This window comes from Mus caroli, unplaced genomic scaffold (genome assembly GCF_978045245.1).
Source record: "Mus caroli unplaced genomic scaffold, Mus_caroli_1 scaffold_6, whole genome shotgun sequence".
Taxonomy (NCBI): domain Eukaryota; kingdom Metazoa; phylum Chordata; class Mammalia; order Rodentia; family Muridae; genus Mus; species Mus caroli.
Window position 1 is genome coordinate 6,782,264 of NW_028227261.1, and position 16,878 is coordinate 6,799,141.

The 16,878-nt window shown below is 50.5% G+C and overlaps 1 protein-coding gene across 1 annotated transcript in view; it reads right to left on the minus strand.

Annotated features, from left to right (window-relative positions):
- Nucleotides 1-1,101: 1,101 nt before the first annotated feature.
- The window catches only part of Ctnnbip1 (catenin beta interacting protein 1), a 48,433-nt gene continuing 32,656 nt past the window's right edge, over nucleotides 1,102-16,878 (minus strand). Inside the window, exon 5 of the mRNA XM_021160546.3 lies at nucleotides 1,102-3,296. Coding sequence (XP_021016205.1) covers nucleotides 3,238-3,296 — 59 coding nt within the window. The 3' untranslated portion in view covers nucleotides 1,102-3,237. The remainder of the gene's footprint in view (nucleotides 3,297-16,878) is intronic.

The window sequence follows — 16,878 nt, forward strand, 5'->3', positions numbered from 1 at the left end:
AGCTAGATAAACTACAAGGCTGGCCCCAGGAGTTTAGAACCGCCGGGGAGAGGGTAGATTCTGTACACATCTTTTTTTTTTTTTTTTCTTCTAAAAGCCTGAGCCCCTGAATAGGCAAGCACAGTAGCAACTGAGCTACATCCCCAGTACCCTCCCCCCCCCCCTTTTTTTGTTTTTTCGAGACAGGGTTTCTCTGTATAGCCCTGGCTGTCCTGGAGCTTGGTCTCTAACTCAGAAATCCGCCTGCCTCTGCCTGCTGAGTGCTGGGATTAAAGGTGTGTGCCACCACGCCCGGCCCTCCCTTGTTTTTTGAAACAGGGTCTTACTTCGTAGTCCTGGCTGTCCTAGAACTGTCTATGTAAGCCAGGCTGGCTTCACACTCCCAGAGATCCACCTGCCTCTGCCTCCAGAGTGCTGGGATTAAAGGTGTACACCACCTCCACACAGACCCCTCTTTTATTTAGGATTTATTTATGTATCTCATGTATGTGGGTACACTGTCGCTGTCTTCAGACACACAAGAAGAGGGCATCAGATTCCCATTATAGATGGTTGTGAGCCATCATGTGGTTGCTGGGAATTGAACTCAGGACCTCTGGAAGAGCAGTCAGTGCTCTTAATGGCTGAGCCATCTCTCCAGCCTCATCCTCCCCTTTTGAGAAGGTCTCCTGTAGTTCAGACTGGCCTCGAACTGACTATATAGCCAAAGATGATCACGAACTCCTAATTCTCCTTCCACCTTGCAAGAGCTGAGACTACATGTACGTGTGAATATGCCTAGCTTTTTTTCTTTTCTTTTTTCTTTTTCTTTTCAAGACAGGTATCATCATAGCCTAGCTGACCTGGAACTCGCCTCAAACCTCCTGCCTCAGCCTCACATTACTGGGATTACAGGTATGAGTCACCACAACTGGTTTATGTGATGCTGGGGATCAACCCAGGGCTTCAGGCATGCTAAGTATGCACTAGCCATTGAGTTACACTCCCAGCCCAGGCCACTCTGCTTATCAAACTTGATGCTGCCCTCCCTCCTCGAATGACCCCTGGGAAGGGGCCCAGTAGTATCAGCTTTGAGAGAGAAACCAGCTTAGCTCACCCAGAAAGCTGTGAAAAATCTTTATTGTTATTCTTTTTTTCCTCCATTAGATAGACTTTCAGTTAGAATAAGAAGCCACATCGATACTTGCGTCTTTTTTTCCTCAGAGGCTGAGCTGAGAACCACTGCTAAGACAGAGCACACACCATCACCAGGGCTTGGCCTCGAGGCAGTCACAGGAACCAACTGAAGCTGGCAACACCCGACTTTAGATACAATCACACAGGCCCAAGGGACCAGCCACATCTCCAGGCCACACTGCGCCAGCAGAACAAGTATCCGTCTGTCAGTGTGAGTTCATACCGTGCCGGCTCACACATGCTGCTCCTCTCCAGCAATGACGCTCTCCTCTCAGGCTCTTGCTGGTCAGGCTGGGGTTGGCGGAGTTGATTCTCCACTGTCCTTGCTCCCTGGAGCTCAATGGCCAAAGCGAGCATGTTACTGTCAGCTAACAGGGCCGATGTGCTGAAGGACCAGATGTTCACATTCTCCTCCTGGAACAAGTCTGGGAAGCTTGAACCGTCCACCAACAGGGAGGTGCCCCAGGGCTTGAACTCAAGACCTGCTGGCACTGGCGTCCTGCACACTCCCTGCCACACGGGAGGCCTAAGCCCCAAGAAGGGAAAAGTTGCTCCAGTGTTTTCCGGATCATGGTGTCCGGGACCAGAAAGGGCCGTCATCGTTTCTCTCACTCCCAGGAAAGGCATGGTGGGCATAGGATGACCACCCAGATCTTTCTTCTCAGTCGCTGCTCTAAAATGTGACCCTTGGGCTGGATCTGAGTAGCCGGTGGGGCCTACTGTGTGAAAGTCTAGCTGGTCTTCCAAGTGGGTGCTTCCTAATAAATAAGCCATGCTACTCCCCCTTCTATGCTGACACACAGGGTGATACACGGTGTAATGGGGGCCTGGGCTCAGGTAGAACACATCTGCTATCCGGGAACTACGGCCACTGGCAATGGGCCCTGGGAAGCCTGGCTAGGTTGTGCTTGGAGTCAAGTTTGAAAACTCTGGGGTTCTAGAAGTGAAACTGGGGTATCTGCTTGGATTCAAGGCTCCAGTAAAGACCCCTCGTAATCTTCAGAATCTGGGGATGCCAAGACCTGGGGAAGTGAGACACAGGGGGCAGCAGAGAGGCTGGAGCTGCCGGTCAGCACTCCTGTACTTAGCATGGGCTGGCCAGGGAGGCCTGAAGAGCTCCGCACAATCCATTCGCTCCAGGAAACTGGCTGGCTGCCAGCTCTTAGAATTGAGTACATCAATCCTGCCTCCCGGTCACCCCTGAGCTCGGGGCTGCTGGCTCAGGAGAACACAAAGCCCCTTGGGGGCCCTGTTCTCCAGCTGTGGACCCCGCTCACGTCCCTGGGGTCCCTTCGCTGGTGGAGGCAGGTGTGGTCATTAAAGCACGTGCATTCTCCAGGTGTACCCTCAGGCCTCAGGTAACCAGCAGAGTGGAAGAAAGACCATAGCAACGGGAGTCAGGGGTGAGCCAATGGGAAACCAAACCCGCATCTTACTGCCAATCAAATCCAAACACAAACCCACTACGTGAAGGCAGCAGCCAGCTCTTTGTGTAATTAATATTGCAAAGCGCATTTCATTTCTTTCTTTTTTTTTTTCAAGTCAAATATAACAATATCCCAAACCCTGTTTTCTGCTTTCAGAACAGAGGAAGTCGATGATGTGAACAGAACACCTGCAGCCAATCAAAGAAAAGACCACGTCCCACTAGCCAGCCAATCATAACCCTTTTCCAGTTTAAGCAGCCAATCAGGCCTCTTCACATTCCTAAAAATGACCTAAATAAAGCACCAGAGCTCGGAGAGCTTCCGGGGAAGCCAGATACCGAGGCGCAAATGTTTAAAAAAATAAAGAGTCAGAAATAAAAATAAAAGGTTTCCGTTGGTCAAGATTTAAAAATAAAAAGGTTTCTTCCTGCAGCCAATCTCAAGTCCATCCCTTCAGCCAATCATAAACCACCTTGATGCCAGCCCTGCTGAGTGGCGGCTGGGTGGGGAGGGTCGGATGGGGTAAGGGGGGCAAAGGGTAAGAAGACGGTGGTTTGCTACCACTCAACCGGCAGAGGAGCCACACAGATCTCTTGGCCATCTCAGCTTCCAGGGAGTTCCGAGGGGCTTCCGGCTACTGCCTCCTGTCTTCCGTCTCCGATCTGGAAAACGCCATCACCACGTCCTCTGCACCTGCAGACCAGGGGACAAGAACTGCTAATGGCTTCTGGAATCAGGACAAGGCAGAAAGGCTGTGCTCACTGGGAGCAGCCCTCCTTATCTTCCCACCCCTGCCAAACAGTGCTGAGCTTGGAGTGCTTCAAAGGTCCGGGATGTAACTCAGTTGAGAGAGTACTTGTCTTGCATGCAAAAGCCCCCGGTTGGCCCCCTAGCAGCACATGAACTGCTGATATGGCAAGGGGATCAGAAGTTCATGGTCATCCTTGGCTACCGTGAGTTCAGGGCCAGCCGGGGGCACATGGCACCCTAATAAAAACTACAGGGAGCCGGGCGTGGTGGCGCACGCCTTTAATCCCAGCACTCGGGAGGCAGAGGCAGGCGGATTTCTGAGTTCGAGGCCAGCCTGGTCTACAAAGTGAGTGCCAGGACAGCCAGGGCTACACAGAGAAACCCTGTCTCGAAAAAACCAAAAAAAAAAAAAAACAAAAACAAAACAAAACAAAACAAAACAAAACAAAAAAACTACAGGGAAGGAGACAGAAGTGTTTCTAACTAAGTCCACCTCTCATTAGACTTCCTACAGCCAAGCTGGGGACATGAGTGACCCCACCCTGCTGCAAAGCTTCAGGGGAAGGCCCAGAGGCTGGTTCAAAGCCTCATAGCTAGGAGATAAGACAGGTCCTGGGGCAGGGCTCTGCTCAGCCCATGTCCCTTGCTCCAAGGGCATCACATTAGGATGGGAGGTAACGCTTTCTCGGGAACCTCTCTCTTCTCAAGTGTAGATCTTGGTAGTGGAGAGACAGTTCTTACAGAGGACCCAGGATCGATTCCCAGCACCTACACACCAGCTCACAACGCTCTGGGATTAAAGCCATGTGCCATTATGTCTAATACCCATAGTCACTTGTGACTGAAAATCAAATAATTGAAAACTGCTTACTTATCATTGTTGTATGGTGGGGTGACACACTCCTGCATGTGTGCAAAGGTCAGATGACAACCCATAAAACAGGTCCTTTCCTTCCACCTTTGCATGGGCTTTGGGGATCGAATTCAGGTGGTCAAGCTTGGTGGCAAGCTCCTGTACACACTGAGCCCTCTTGCCAGCCCTCTCACTATGAATGCAAACACTATTCACCTCTGCAACAGCCTCCCTTTGCTCAAACCCAGCCTTTGTTCCAAGGAGCCTGGCCACGCCCATTTCCAGCCTGCTGCCTGCCAGGCTTGACAGAAATATATGATACCCATTTCTTATGGTTTTTCTTAATCCTGAATTTGAGATTCTAGTCCAGCCACTCATGAAATCGCTCCCTTTGTCTTGTTTTCCCTAAGACAGGCTCTGACACATAGCCAGGAGAGGCAAGGGGAGGAGGGAAGGAGCAGGAAATGCTAGCCTACCCAAGCTGTCGGTACCTCCTGCTCCCTGCGCCGCACTCTCTGTCCGCCTTTTCTAAAGCGTGGTGGTCCAGCATCCTGCCCTAAGCGGTAACAGTGAGGCTGCCTGTGCCCTCTGGCACACCTCCCTTCTGTGCTATGGGAAGCTATCTCCCTGGAAGAGGCAGATGGGAACAGCAGGGAAAGGAAAGGCCTCCAAGGACTGGGTTGGGTTAGGTGGGGGTGGGGTGCACCAGAGCCTCTGGCACTTGGACCAGTGTTGCTCATCCTTGTCCACACCATCCTGTGCATGCACCTTGCTGCCTGGAGGAGCCAGGAGGCACCCCAGGCAGTGCTGCAGAAGGGTGGCCCAGATGAACACGTGACATTCGGAAATCCTGCCCTCACATCAGCACAGTGGTGCTAAGGGAACGTAATCTATCATCCACCCAGCCTGTTTCTGCCTCATCGGTGTTCTTGGAAAGACAGACAAGCCTCCAGAAAGGAGCACAGACATCTGGCTTCTTGCTTGAGAAGCCCTCAGATCCTTTCTCTGTTCTCACTCCAGTCCTGGGACCATGCACTATCACTGCAAGCAGGACTGTCGCCAGGATTACATCATACCCTGTGTGGTGGCTGAGCTGGGTGTCTAACAGATGCTGGTTTCTCTGAGGGCTGCCTCCAGCTCGCTAGGCATGAGGGGGTCGAAGCAAGACCGTGCTGGGGAGGCGTCAGCAGAAGGTGCTTCTGGGGCATTGAATGGTGACAACCCACTCTGTTCCTTCCTCACCTGCCTCGTGGGCTTTCTCACAGGGACCTTGGGCCTCTGCAGAGAGCTGCATGCGCAAAAATAGCACTGGGTCCCCAGGAGGAAACGGGCCACTGGCTCCTTAGAGAAGCTCAAATCCCCATCACAGGGTTCTGCAAACTGCTCATGGGTCCATGCCCTGTACTATGAAGGCAGCAACTGTGCTGGCTGTTTTTTTTTTTTATGTCAACCTGACTCAAGCTGAGGGTATCTGAAAGGAGGAAACCTCAACTGAGAAAATGCTCTCTTATATAAGACTGGGCTGCAGGCAAGCCTGTAGGGTCTTTCATTAATTAGTGATCGATGAGGGAGGGTTTAGTCCGTTATGGGTGGGGCCACTCCTGGCCTGTGGTCCTGGGTTCTATAAGAAAGCAGGATGAGCAAGGCATGAAGAGCAAGCCAGTAAGCAGCATCCTCTATGGCCTCTGCATCAGCTCTGCCTCCAGGTTCCTGCCCTGCTGAGTTCCTGCCCTCGCTGCTGTTGATGATGCACTGTTCTATGGAGGCTGAGTGAAATAAACCCTTCCTCTCCAAGTTGCCTTTGGTCACGGTGTCTCACAACAGCAATAGAAATGACCTTGCCAAGGTCACACATTTACTCTGATGAGTAAGTAATAGGATACCCAGAGCAAAAGCTTTGTAAGAATTTTACCCTCCCTCCCACACTGCCAGCTGGCTAGATTCTCCCTGACTGGGAACCCACAGGCCTCATTTCAGAGTCTATATTCTGTTTTTGGGGCTGCAGAAGGAGTCCTCAGAGATGCTGCCCATCTCCCGCAACCATTCCCGTTCCTAAGGGATTTGCTGACCACCAGAACTTCCTTCCTTTGAAGCCAGAGAGAGGGCAGAGCATCCTCTGACCTGTTTCTATTAGGAGTGGGCCAGGCACTCAGCCTTCAGTTAAAGCCAGAGGATGCTGGTGGTCCCTCCCTTCTCTGGACGTTGGATCAGGAAACAAAAAGGACTCAGCTGGACATCTTGGACCCAGCCCTAAAATTCAGTTCCTGAGACAAAGGGGGCACAGCAGATCCCCCAAGTACCCTTTCTGCTGTCCTCTAAGTGCCCATCCTCTACCTCCAGGCCAGCAATCATTGTATAGGAAAGGCTCTGTCTTCCCCAGTGGTACCCACTGACGGCTCTTGTGCTCAGAGCATCTGTTCATTGATTCCCACCAGATGCAGGTTAGCCCAGGTACACAGGAGCTACATGGATGCTCCTGAACATCTTCTCTAACAAACTGAGCAATAAGACAATTGAAACCAGATAATGTGTCTCACACAGATACACACATGCACACGCGCACACACACACACACGCACACACACACACACGCACGCACGCACACACACACAAACACGGATACTTGTCCTATGAATACAGACCAAGCTGTTTAACAGAATGTTAGCAAATTACGCAGAGCAACGTATAAAAAGGGTTCATATTTCCAGACCAAATGAGATTTACTCTAGGAATGCAAGGTTGGCTTAACATCTCAAAATCAGGTGATACAATATAAATATAGTCTACCAACAGCATAAAGGGCAAACCCCACACAATCCTCTTAACAGACACAGAAAGTGAATTTAACAGAATCCAACATCCCTCGTGATAGAAGATGCATCAGAGAGGTTCCACCTGACAAAAGGTGTCTCGTGACAGACTTGCCTTTGACTGACAAGCCTCTTCCTTTGTCTCCCTGGTGCTGACATTTCAGAACCAAGACACCATACCTGGCTTCTCTAGATTGTTCTAAAGGTTCATTCCTGGGTAATTAGGCAAAAATAATATGGTCTACACATTAGAAGAAGGACCTACTTCTATTTGTGGATGTCATAATCTTATAAGTAGAGAATGCTTTATAATATCTACTTACTAAACAGCTTTCAGAAGTAGTGACTGATACACATGTGGGGCATAAGGCCAATGTGCACGTCGGCCTGCAGACACTAGCAATGAGCGACCTGAAAATGAGGTTAAGGAAATAACTCACGGTATCGTTCCTAATGATACAATAGCATTTAGGAACAAACTTGTTCACACTTGTTCATTTACTCGTGTGTGTGTGTGTGTGTGTGTGTGCGCTCGCGTGCGCATGTGCATCATGGCAGAGGTCAAAGGACAACAGCAGGAGTCTGTTCTCTCCTTCCACCATGTGGGTCCTTGGAGACAGAACTCAGGCACTGTTTGTTTGTTTGTTTTCTGAGATGAAGTTTCTCCATGTAGCCCTGGCTGTCCTTAAACTTGCTCTGTGCCTCTGTGCTTGGACTAAAGGCATGCACCACCTCTGACAGGCTAGGCCTTTCACTCTTACCAACAAAAAGTTGAAGTCTATCATCCACTCACCACCAACCCTTTTCTTTTCGGTTTTTAAAATGTTTGTTTTATGTATGTGAGCACATTGCAGCTGTCTTCAAAAACACCAGAAGAGGGCATTGGATTCCATTACAGATGGTTTTGAGCCACCATGTGATTGCTGGGACTTGAACTCAGGACCTCTGGAAGAGCTGTCAGTGCTCTTAACTGCTGAGCCATCTCTCCAGCCCACCACTAGCCCTTTTCAGTGGTGGACTAAATAAATAAATCCAGGGGACAAGAAGCAAGAGGCTAGATTACCCCTGAGCTGCAGCTCCAGCTGAACTCAGCTTTCATAGAGACAGGGTCTCACGATGTAACCCAGATTGGCCTCAAACTCAGGATCCTCTGTCTCTGCTGGTATTACAGGCGTGGTCAGCAAGCTCATGAGAGCAGCTCTGCATCGTTCTGGAAACCCAAGTCCAAGTTCCCAGGAGGTGCAGTGTCACACACATGAATACGGTAGGCAGGGTAAAAGACCCAGACAGACACAAATGCTGATAAGGAAGAGGAGAAATCAGAGCCTTCCCTGTACAAACCTGATGTCCATTCTGAAACCTATCTTGTTACCCAGGCAGCTGCAGCCTTCAGCATTCTCAGCAGCATGGTGGTGGGAGTTAGAGGTGAGGGTAGGAAACATGGTCTCATGAAACCCAGGCTAGCCTTGATGAAGCCCAGGCTAGCCTTGAACTCACTGTGCAGTCTAGATGCCTTTCATCTTCTAACCTTCCTATCTCTCATTCCCAAGTGCTGAGATTACAGGTGTGCACCTCACACCCAGTTTTGTGTAGTACTGGGGAGCAAGCCAAAGCCTCAGGAATACTGGGTAAGCAGTCTACAAGTGACTTACATCCCCATTAGTCTAATCTTTATCTGGTGAACATGCTATGTGACCAGGACTAGCCTTGTTCTTGGTCATATTCAGAGCGCTTGCTCAGAGACTTGAAGCAGCCGGGTGAACCAGAGGTCCAGGCTCTGGAGCCCTTGCCTTTAACGACACAGGAGAAGGGAAACAACTGTCTGTCTGTCTGTAGTCACCCAGAGCATGGAGGGTTGGCAAGCCTCAGTCAAAGCCTGGATTGGTTTCTGCGTCACTGTGCGAATGGAACCTAGATCCAGGATTAAAACCCACCACCGCCACCACCGCCACCACCACTACAGCCTGGGATGGAGTCAAGTGCCAACTGTCCTCCCTGCACTACTGTGGCTCATCCAAAAGCAGGGCTGAGGCTCAGCTCTCTGGACAGGGTGGGGCAGGCACCCACTGGTCCTTCCATCCCACGCCTGCTGCCAGCTTTGGCCCCTCAGTGGAGCTAGTCAAGTGACTGGGGAGAGAAAAATGACAAATATGCAGAAGCATAGAAACAGGGGAGCTGGCCCCTGGCCGGGGGCGGGAGGCAGACAATGGGGTCACTGGTCTGTTTGTGAGCTGGGGATGAGTTCACACCAGCAGTGTTGGAAGCCAGCCTCCGTCTCAAGCCCGCACTCACGCCCAAACCAGATCACGTCAGTGACGATGAGGTTCGGAGAAGGGTTCCTGAAGTTGGATGAGAATCACTCTTGTTATTTTTTGTTGCAACCTAAGACAAGTTCACAATATAGGCTGACCTTGAACTTGTCTCTCACAAACCCAAAGACCCCACAAACCAGGATGGGCACTGCCCTATGTAGACGGCGTTGTGGAAAAGGGGGACTCATAGGAGCAGCGCCAGCCACACTGGACCTCAAAGACCAACCTCCATGTTAACATGAGCCCTGCAGATGGGGGCCTTGGCTTTGCCACCCTTACGCTCACAGCACCCCTTACTGGCACAGGTGTCCCAGGACGACTCCAGCTTCAGCCCTTCTGGGGCTAGGTATCCATTAGCTCTTGTACTTTTGTGGAACCTTATACCTCGCTAGGCAAAGTACAAGATTAGGGACCTGGGAAGGAAGGTGGTTCCGTGGGTAAAGTGCTCGCTATGCAAGCAGGAGCCAAATGAACCTATGTTCAGATCCTCAGCACCCATGTGACCATGGTGCACAGCAGAGTGCGTCTGAAACCTTCAGGCTGGCTATAGAGAGACATGAACATCCTTGGGGCTCACTCACCAGCTAGGTTCCAGACTCAGTCAGAGATCCTATCTCAAACATAAGGTGGAAGGCTGGCAATATGGTTACTTAAGTTAAATCCCTGAGCCTTGTGAAGGAGCAGAACATGATATGTGCATCTGTAGTCCAGATGCCTCAGGGTTAGGTTAACACTTGTTGCTATTGCAGAGGACATCTGTTTGGTTCCTAGCATCTACTTGGTGGCTCACAACCATTTGTAATTTTAGTTCCAGGAAATTCAATGGCTTTCTCTAGCCTCTGTGGGCCCCAGCCCTCCATGTATATATACACATCCATGTATATATACACATCCATGTATATATATATATATACATACACATCTATGTATACACATCCATGTATATATATACATCCATGTATATATGTACAGACAGACACAGGCAAAATGTTCATAAATATCAAATAAAATATGCCTTTTTAAAAAAATTAGAGGGGCTGGTGAGATGGCTCAGTGAGTAAGAGCACTGACTGCTCTTCCAAAGGTCCAGAGTTCAAATCCCAGCAACCACATGGTGGTTCACAACCATCCGTAACGAGATCTGACTCCCTCTTCTGGAGTGTCTGAAGACAGCTACAGTGTACTTACATATAATAAATAAATAAGTCTTAAAAAAGAAAAATTAGAAGCATGAAAAGCTAAAGAACTGCAATCCTGAGGCTGCAGAGACTCCACACTCCCGGGGGAGAGGGAAGCCCCTCTGTGAGTCATCTCCACCGTCGGGCACTTTGGTTAAATGCTTCCATATCTCCAGGGAGCACCCCTAGGGAGCACCCCTCCTGCGCCTGTGAGCTCCAGGCTCAGTGAGACATCTCCAGCACACAGGCACCAGCTCATGCCGGAGTAAAGGCTGCCAGGGCTCCAGTGATTCCCACTTGGGGTGCTCCAGCCGCTTCCCTGACTACCTGGTTGGGACTTCCTCATGCCAGAAGCTCATTACCTAGAGTGTCACCAAGCGCCTGTTATCATACTATTCAACTGCAGTGCCTCAGCCTCCAGCTCTGGGGAATGGCTGCTTGGAAAGCAGGTCGCAGAGGCCCACCGAAGGAAAGAACTTCTGAGGGGAGTGAGGCTGGTGCTCACCCTGTGCTGGGCTGCCTTCCACATAAACCCACACCCACTGGGCAGCATGTGCTGTTTTTAGCAGCCCAAGGCTCTGAGCCAGGTGTTCTATACACCTCCGCTTTGATACCCCAAAGCTCCCAGCGGATGCTTTTTACCCAAGGTAGCACCACACTTGAGTTGCTATGGGAACAGTGGGCTCTGATTCACCAAGGACTTAGCAGCAGGAGGCTCAGTGGCGCCTACTGGGCTCCAGCACCCAGAGCTGTCAGAGGTGGATTCTTAGCACGGGCTAATGAAGGTACAGGAGACAACCACAGGTCCTCCCCAGGCTTCAGCTGCCTCAGTGTACCCCAGGAGCAAGACTTGGCATGTGGAACCTGAGCTGACCCTAGCTACTTGTGTATCCAAGGGAAGTCCCTGTTCACTCAGCCTCAGTTTACACATTTGCCAAGTATGGTAAGGAGCACCTGTCCCATTGTTCTAACACACGAGGAATAATAAGGACAACTGTAGGGTCAAATTCAGCTGTGGTCCTGTACCCAATCCCACCCTCCACCCTGCCGAGATGCAATCCACACGTGTGCACACATGTACACACACACACACACACACACACACACACACGTATACATACACACACTTACACAGAGACACAGACAGACACACACACACACACACGTACACATACACACAGACACAGATATACACACAGAGACACACATATACATGTACACACATACACAGAAACACAGACAGACAGACACCCCCTTTACAGCTTCTTTTCCTAGATGAGGTGCTCATTCTCCTCACTTAAACTTTCCAACGTCTCCCCCAAAACATAAGCACCTCCAGACCAAAGGACCTGAGTGTGTCATAATACCACTTCACATCTACTGTCAACTTGACAACGCTTAGAGTCACCTCAGAAGGGAGCCTCAACTGAAGGACTGCCCAGACCTGAGCTGCTGTGGAGACGGAGACTGTTTTCATTGCTAATTGATCTAGGAGGCCAGGCCACCACGGAAGGCTTCTCTCCCTGGGCAGGTGCCCTGAGCTGCAGAAGAAAGCCTAGCGGGGGTGGGGGTGAGCCAGGAAGATGTCTCTGCTGTGCCTCCTTGGCTGTGAGTCCTTGGGTCAGAAGTAATGCGGTGTGGAAGAGCAAGCCCGCCTGCCTTGAGCACCTGCTCGATGCCCTCAATAATGGCCTGTGATCCCTAAGACGAAATAAATCCCTTCCTCTCCTAAGTGGCTTTTGAGCAACAGAAAAACAAGCAAGCAAGCAAGCAAATAAATAAATAAACAGAACTGGACAGCGTGTGGGAGTGACATGGGCCTGTCTCTCCAAGGGCGCACTGAAGACCCTGCATTTGGCTCTGTGCACCAGGGCCACCCTGGAGGTCTTTCCTTGCTGTGGCTTATTTTTTGTTTTTGTTTTCGTGCCACCTCATCCTCAAGTCAGAGTTCTGACATCTTGCCTGAGGCTAGCCTGGAATTCCTAAGCTCAGGTGGCCCTACTACCTCAGTTTCCACAGTAGCTAGACAGCAGACCAACTTCATCACAAATAGCCTTGTTAACGATGCAGTATCGTAGATATGTGTACACAGCAGTCACTATGGTTCACGGAGTCTAGGGCAGAGCACAGGAGCCTGTACTTCTTATATTTTTGGTTGTGAGCCTAGCCTTTAAGGGCTGAGCCATCTCTCCAGCCCGAGCCTGTACTTCTACAGCGTCCCTCTGCGTAGCACTGCTGAGATTGCAGTGTGCAACCCCATGCCCTGCTTTGTTTAAAATGCAGATTACCGGGCTCTCCTGGCAGGTACTGTGTTTCACTGGGGCTGAGGAAAGGTCTGTAGCCTGCATTCTAGCTTCCTGGGTGGGCCCCACTCCCAAGCAGTCCTAGGAGGAAATCTACACAATCAAAGCTCTTCTGCATTTGTACAGATACCCTGCTGTCTGCCCTTCCTGGAGAACAGAGCTGTCATCAGACACTTTGCTGAGTTTATAGTAAGGAGAGGCTAAAGTGACTGGAACTGTCCCGCTGCTGCAGATTAGCCCTCAGCTTCCCCTCTGGGACCGAGACCCACCTCTTAGGCAGTCTTAGCATGTCAGGGGCCTTTAAAGAACAGACCCCACCATGCTGGGCTAAAGTACGCACATCTGGATGCTGGGCTAAAGAGCGCAGAACCAGATGCTGGGGGAGCAGCCGCTGGCGTCTCACACGTTTGTCTTCCTTTTCTTCTCACTGACAGGAGTTAGGAATCAGATCCCCATGGGTTTCTGAACCTCACGTGACTCCTGGCTCAGCTTTGTTGCTGGGTTCCAGGTAATTCTCACAGAAGTGTTGATTAAAGTTGCTGGGTTCCAGGTAATTCTCACAGAAGTGTTGATTAAAGTTACCGAGCTTGAGCTTCAGGTCCCACAGTGAATCCTCCCTGGGCTGACTCTAATTTCAGCACTGACTAATTTCACCCGGGGCCTCTAGAAGGAGCCTCTAAGTAGCCAGGCATGGGGAGAGGAGAGCCAGAAACCACAGCCTACTCAACAAGGGAGGCAGAGAGAGATGCTGCATAGGAAGCCACTCCACGAGGCTTTGGTCTAAGCAGGAACAGCTCTGGGCCTGGATGTGGGCCGTGAACAAACCACAGACCCTTTCCCACAGACTCCTGACACTGTGACCACACATTCAGAGAGCAGACACTGGCATGGGGCTCTGGAAGGTCCCAGTCAGGTACCCGCTGACTCTGGGAGGGTGCGAGAGGGCACACGAAGGAAGAGAAAGGGCAGAGGCAGGATGCTGCTGGGGGAGATTCCACAGAACTTAACACACTGGTGGGAAATGGAGCCGCTCACTCGACCCAGCTCCGTCCCAGGGCACCGCAAGGGCCAAGTGGAGCAACTGCAGAACTGGGTCACTTCCAAAGTGCCTGGTTCCTGATGTTTTCCCTCGATACAGCTATCATAGTAAGTTTATATAATAAGCTAAATAATAAGTCAGTTTATCCATGAGAGCAAGGAAACTATTTTAGGCTCTCCAGGAGCACCCTCAACCAGGTGCCTGTTTCTGTACGGGAAGCCAGCAGGCCTGCGAAAGCTCACAGTCCTTTCCTGGAAATCCCTTGGAGAAAGTGGACTCTGACAAGGGCTATGCCAGGCCTAGGGAGCCACTGTGACAACCAGCAGCTCTCAAAGGCAGACCAGGCGTGTCTCCTAGGATTCCCTAGGCTGAGAAAGAACAGGAGGTCAAAATGAGTCATGTCAGCCCTGGGACACTTGGACAAGGGGCCACCAGGTGCGATGGCACTCAGGGGTCATCTCAGCATTTGAGAGGCTGAGGCGAATCATAAGTTCAAAGCCAATGCAGGCTACGGATCTCAAAAAAACAAGCGAAGCCATGTAAGAGCATCTCTAGGAGGCTGGAGAGATGGCACCATGGTTAGGTACACTGGCTACTCTTCTAGAAGACCTGGGTTCAAGACCCAGCACCAGTAACTCTAGTTCCAAAAGATCAAGTTCCCTCTTCTTACCTCTGAAGGAATCAGGCACTCACATGGCACACAAACATACATGAAGGCAAAACACCCATACACAGGAAATAATAATGGAAAAAAAAAAGCCCACAGCTCTGGTGGGCGCTGGAGAGATGGCTCAGCAATTAAGAGCATCCACGTGGTAAAGGTCCTTGCAGAGAACCCAAGTTCAGTTCCCAGCACCTATGTCAGGTGACTCCGGCTCCAGGAATTCTAACATCCCCTTCAGGATTCCATAGGCACTTCACTCACACATGCATGTACCCGCAGATGTGTACATATACCTTCCACACACCACACACATCCATGTAATCAAAAAGTGAAACAAATATTAAGCAAAACATAACAAAACGTAGGAACCAGCTAGATGGTTCAGTGAGTAGAGCCAGATGCTACCTAGACTGGCAACTGGTGCTCCACTTTTGGGCACACAGGATGGCAGGAATAACTCCCACAAGCTGTCCTCTGACCTCTACACACATCCCATGACGTGTATGGCCTTTACAAACCAGAGGTCTGGAATACCAGGTACTCACTGGATGCCCTGTCCCATGTGCAGCACTAGAGCATAGACCGCCCAGAGTGGGCACGGTCAAAGCTTCCTGCAGGTTCAGGGGCCAGAACAGCAAAGCAGCAGAACGAGCCCCCAATCTCCCTCATCCCCTCAGTGGCACCATGTAGCCAATTCAATTATGCTTGATCCTCAGGTAATATGCTGTCCTGCTTAAGAAGACATATGAAGAGCTGGGGACTGGTCTAGCATGAGTGAGGGCTTAGGTTCAATGCCTAGAACAGAAAGAAAGCAAAAGAAAGGCAGGCAGGCAAACAACAACGAACCCCTCTTTGGCCTGGAAGCCACCCACAGATCTATCTTAACATAAACGATAAAGATGTACAAGTGATGCTGTTCAACATCTGTCACATCTGGTTTTAAGCTACCTCTCTATGCCAGAGAGAACACGTCACAGGGATGTTGTGACAGTCATTGGGAGAACCTTGTACATTACTTTGCAAGGAACTTGGCACAGAGAAGGAGCCTAACACATGCCTGCCATTATGATTAGCAGTAGAAGTGAGCTCTAACAGGAAGAGACTGGCCAGTAACTTAGGAGAAGACAGATGCTGCACATTACACAACGGCCAAAACATTTCTTGAGAGTCGTTGAATTGTTGAAGAGATCAATGAGAACGCCTGAATATCAAAGCATTTAGGCTGTAAACTCCAATAGAAGTGACTGCCTGTCTTGTAAAAGCTGCCAAAACAGGAAGGAAAGGAAATAGAGTATGTATATAGTAGGCTACATAGCAGGACCCAATCCTTTCAACTTTCGTCTCTCCTCTCCCATTTTCTACAGTGACCATGTATCACTTCCGAGCCAGGAGAGACAATGCACACCTATGGGATAGCACTGAGGAGAAACGGATGCTCACCATTCTGTGCCTGCCTCAAGAAGCTGCAGCCTCCCGCCCCCCACCCCCACCATGTCTGCAGCTGGCCCATCTCAGAAAGGCCAACTTCCCAGAGAAGCATTGATTTCCTTTAGTTCAAAGCAGAGTCCTGCGTGACTGTCAAGTCTGCTTGGCCATCCTTGGGGACCAGAGACAGTACTCGCACAAGTCACTGCCTCTCTAACTCCGAGCCCCAGAACCTGCTCAGTCACCACATTCAACCGTATTCACCAAGAGCCTGGCGAGGTCTAAGCAACCACACAGATGGCCACCTAGAAGGAGGCTCAGTATCAGTCACAGAGGGCCTGGCCTGGGCTGCAGGAGGCTGGAGGAGGAGTCCTGGAGCACAACAGTGCAGAGGCAGGAGGGGTGAAGCTGGCAGTGTGGATGAACTCAGCTCCCGTGCCTACCAGGGTGTGAGAGGGCACGGTGTAGGGTGGCAGGGAGCCACTGTCACTGGGACTCTTCAGTGCTGACTTCCCCTGAGTCCTCCGAAGTCACCCTGGCGACGGCAGTGGAGGTGGACCAGGGCACTAATATCAATCAAATGTCAGTTTACAAGCTGGGGTGTGGTGGTGCACACCTTTAATCCCAGCCCTCGGGAGGCAGATCTCTGAATTCAAGGCCAGCCTGGTCTACAGAGTGTTCTAGGACAGCCAGAGCTACACTGAGAAACCCTGTCTTTAAAAACCAAACAAACAAAATGATGTCAGTTAGGAACTCTCAGCAAAAACTTTAAAAAGGGGATGGAGAGATGACTCAGTGGTTAAGAGGTTCTCCCAGCACCCAAATGGTAGCTTCCAACCAACCATCCACACGTAACTCCAGTTCCATAGCATCTGGTGGTTCCAAGCACACTTAACTTACGTACAGGGAAAATACGTAACTTACATACAGGGGAAACACTC